This window comes from Echinops telfairi, unplaced genomic scaffold, assembly GCF_000313985.2.
Source record: "Echinops telfairi isolate 266 unplaced genomic scaffold, ASM31398v2 ScPeMD7_7469;HRSCAF=8507_1, whole genome shotgun sequence".
Classification (NCBI taxonomy): domain Eukaryota; kingdom Metazoa; phylum Chordata; class Mammalia; order Afrosoricida; family Tenrecidae; genus Echinops; species Echinops telfairi.
Genome location: NW_022111373.1, coordinates 115,446,847 through 115,448,925, shown reverse-complemented (window position 1 = coordinate 115,448,925; position 2,079 = coordinate 115,446,847). Strand labels below are relative to the sequence as shown.

At 39.5% G+C, this 2,079-nt stretch overlaps 1 protein-coding gene across 1 annotated transcript in view; it reads right to left on the bottom strand.

Annotated features, from left to right (window-relative positions):
* LOC101662508 (UDP-glucuronosyltransferase 3A2) overlaps positions 1-2,079 on the bottom strand; it is a 24,493-nt gene that overhangs the window by 21,193 nt on the left and 1,221 nt on the right. The window contains exon 2 of the mRNA XM_004698358.2: positions 1,487-1,588. Coding sequence (XP_004698415.1) covers positions 1,487-1,588 — 102 coding nt within the window. The remainder of the gene's footprint in view (positions 1-1,486; positions 1,589-2,079) is intronic.

Sequence of the window (2,079 nt, the reverse complement as noted above, 5' to 3'; positions counted from 1 at the left end):
TAGCTATCTAATGGTATAGCTATATGTGATGGATTCTATCTATCTAATGGTATATCTATATGTGATGGATCGTATCTATCTAATGGTATAGCTATATGTGATGGATTCTATCTAATGGTATATCTATATGTGATGGATTCTTTCTGTCTAATGGTATATCTATATGTGATGGATTCTATCTGTCTATCTAATGGTATATCTATATGTGATGGATCGTATCTATCTATCTAATGGTATGTCTGTATGTGATAGATTCTATCTATCTGTCTAATGGTATACAGTATCCATATGTAATAGATTGTAACCTCTTCCTCAATCCCCACCACCACCCCAAATATGTTGAAATCCTATGTGGCCTTTTTTGGAGGGAAATGAGTTTTTTCTAGGCAGATGTTATCAATTAGGATAACAAGGACATATCAAAGTAAAGAAATCATCACGTCAATGCTGACTCAGCGACTCCCTGTGGGTTTCCACTGGGTGGTCTTGAATTGTGAACCTATAGGTTAGTAGTCAGCACAAATCCTCTTTTTGTCACCTGTGGACCCATTGCTAATGAACAATAAACAGGAATGAACTATATAGCTACACAAAATAACATGGATCAATTTCAAAATGTCTATGCAGAATAAGCCAGAGTAAAATAGACATAACTTTTGCTTACACTTAATATAAACTCTAGAAAATATAGAATATATCACTGATTTCCAAATACCAGGTGTTCAGAGGGGAAGAGGTTGGGGGACTGCATGACATATTCATGTTCTGAAATTGATGGAGATGATTGCACAGCTCTTCCTAATATGATTGAATGATTAAATTGTATGATATGTGTGAAGTGTATGCCAGTAAAAATAACTTCTTCTAATATCACTACATACAAACTCACAGACAATCACTGGAATGTCAAGAATTATTCAATGAGAGATTAGAAACTAGCTTCATAAATAAGGGTACAGAAGTGAACATTTTCTTAAATTCAGGTCTCATAACAGGAGGGAAACGTATCCTATGAGACAGGAAGAGAACCGATGCTTACATATTAGGAATGTTACATTCCTAACTGAACACCTACATTCAGTAGATTTTAAAGCCATGCTGTTGTTGCTAGTTACCATTGACTTGGCATTGATTCATGCCATCCTGTGATCCTGGGCGATCTTCATGATCGTTGGTATGATTGAGACCCACAAAATGAAGTGGCAGTGATCAAAGTGACCCAAAATAATGTGTGGGGAGTCGCCTGAGATAGAGTTGGCATCCAGATAACCGGGAGAGATAAGGAGATGTGGTGTGTGAACCTTATAAAACTACCAATTTCTTCACACACACACACACACACACACACACACACACACACACACACACACAGCTTTTTCATTCTCACAGCCTAAAATTGCAGCAAAAAACAAAACAAGTGTTTTTGCTGCTTGTTACCTGAGATAAGATCAAGTAAGCCAGGAATTAGTAAGAAAAACACACATACCTGAAATCAAAGAAATTCCATCTTGTTGCAACATGGTCACATTATGACCATGATCTTGAAGAATTTGAGACACTTGATCCATCAGTAGATAATGGCTACCCCCTAGGAAAAAAATGTACAACTTGAGGGCAAGAGAACCCAGGAGATGAAGAGTGGTAAAAACCAAGAAACCCAGTAGTAAGCAGATGAATAAAAGCTTCATCGGTTACCCCATCTCCACTGGGTAACTGTCTCCGGCCAGACACTCAGAAGCCGGCTTCCTAAATCCATGCCGTTTCGATCAATCCTCCACCGTTGAAAAGCTCTGTCCTGGGACCCAACGTCTGTGTGTCTATACCTGGAGAAGGAGTTCCTCAGCTGGGGATGTGGGGGGAGGGGTGTAGGAAGAGGGTGGGGTGCCATGCCTCATGGAAGCACCATATGCCAAAGAAATAGCTGCATGGTGGAAATTTTGGCATGGTGCTGTTCCTGCAAATGTTTCTTAAAAGACAATCAGAGCCATTTCTGAGACTCTCTGGAAATGTATCCTACTGTGGGTACCAGGAATATGGGAACTACAAAGTGAGTCCCAGACACAGCCGTTGGAGGAGAAA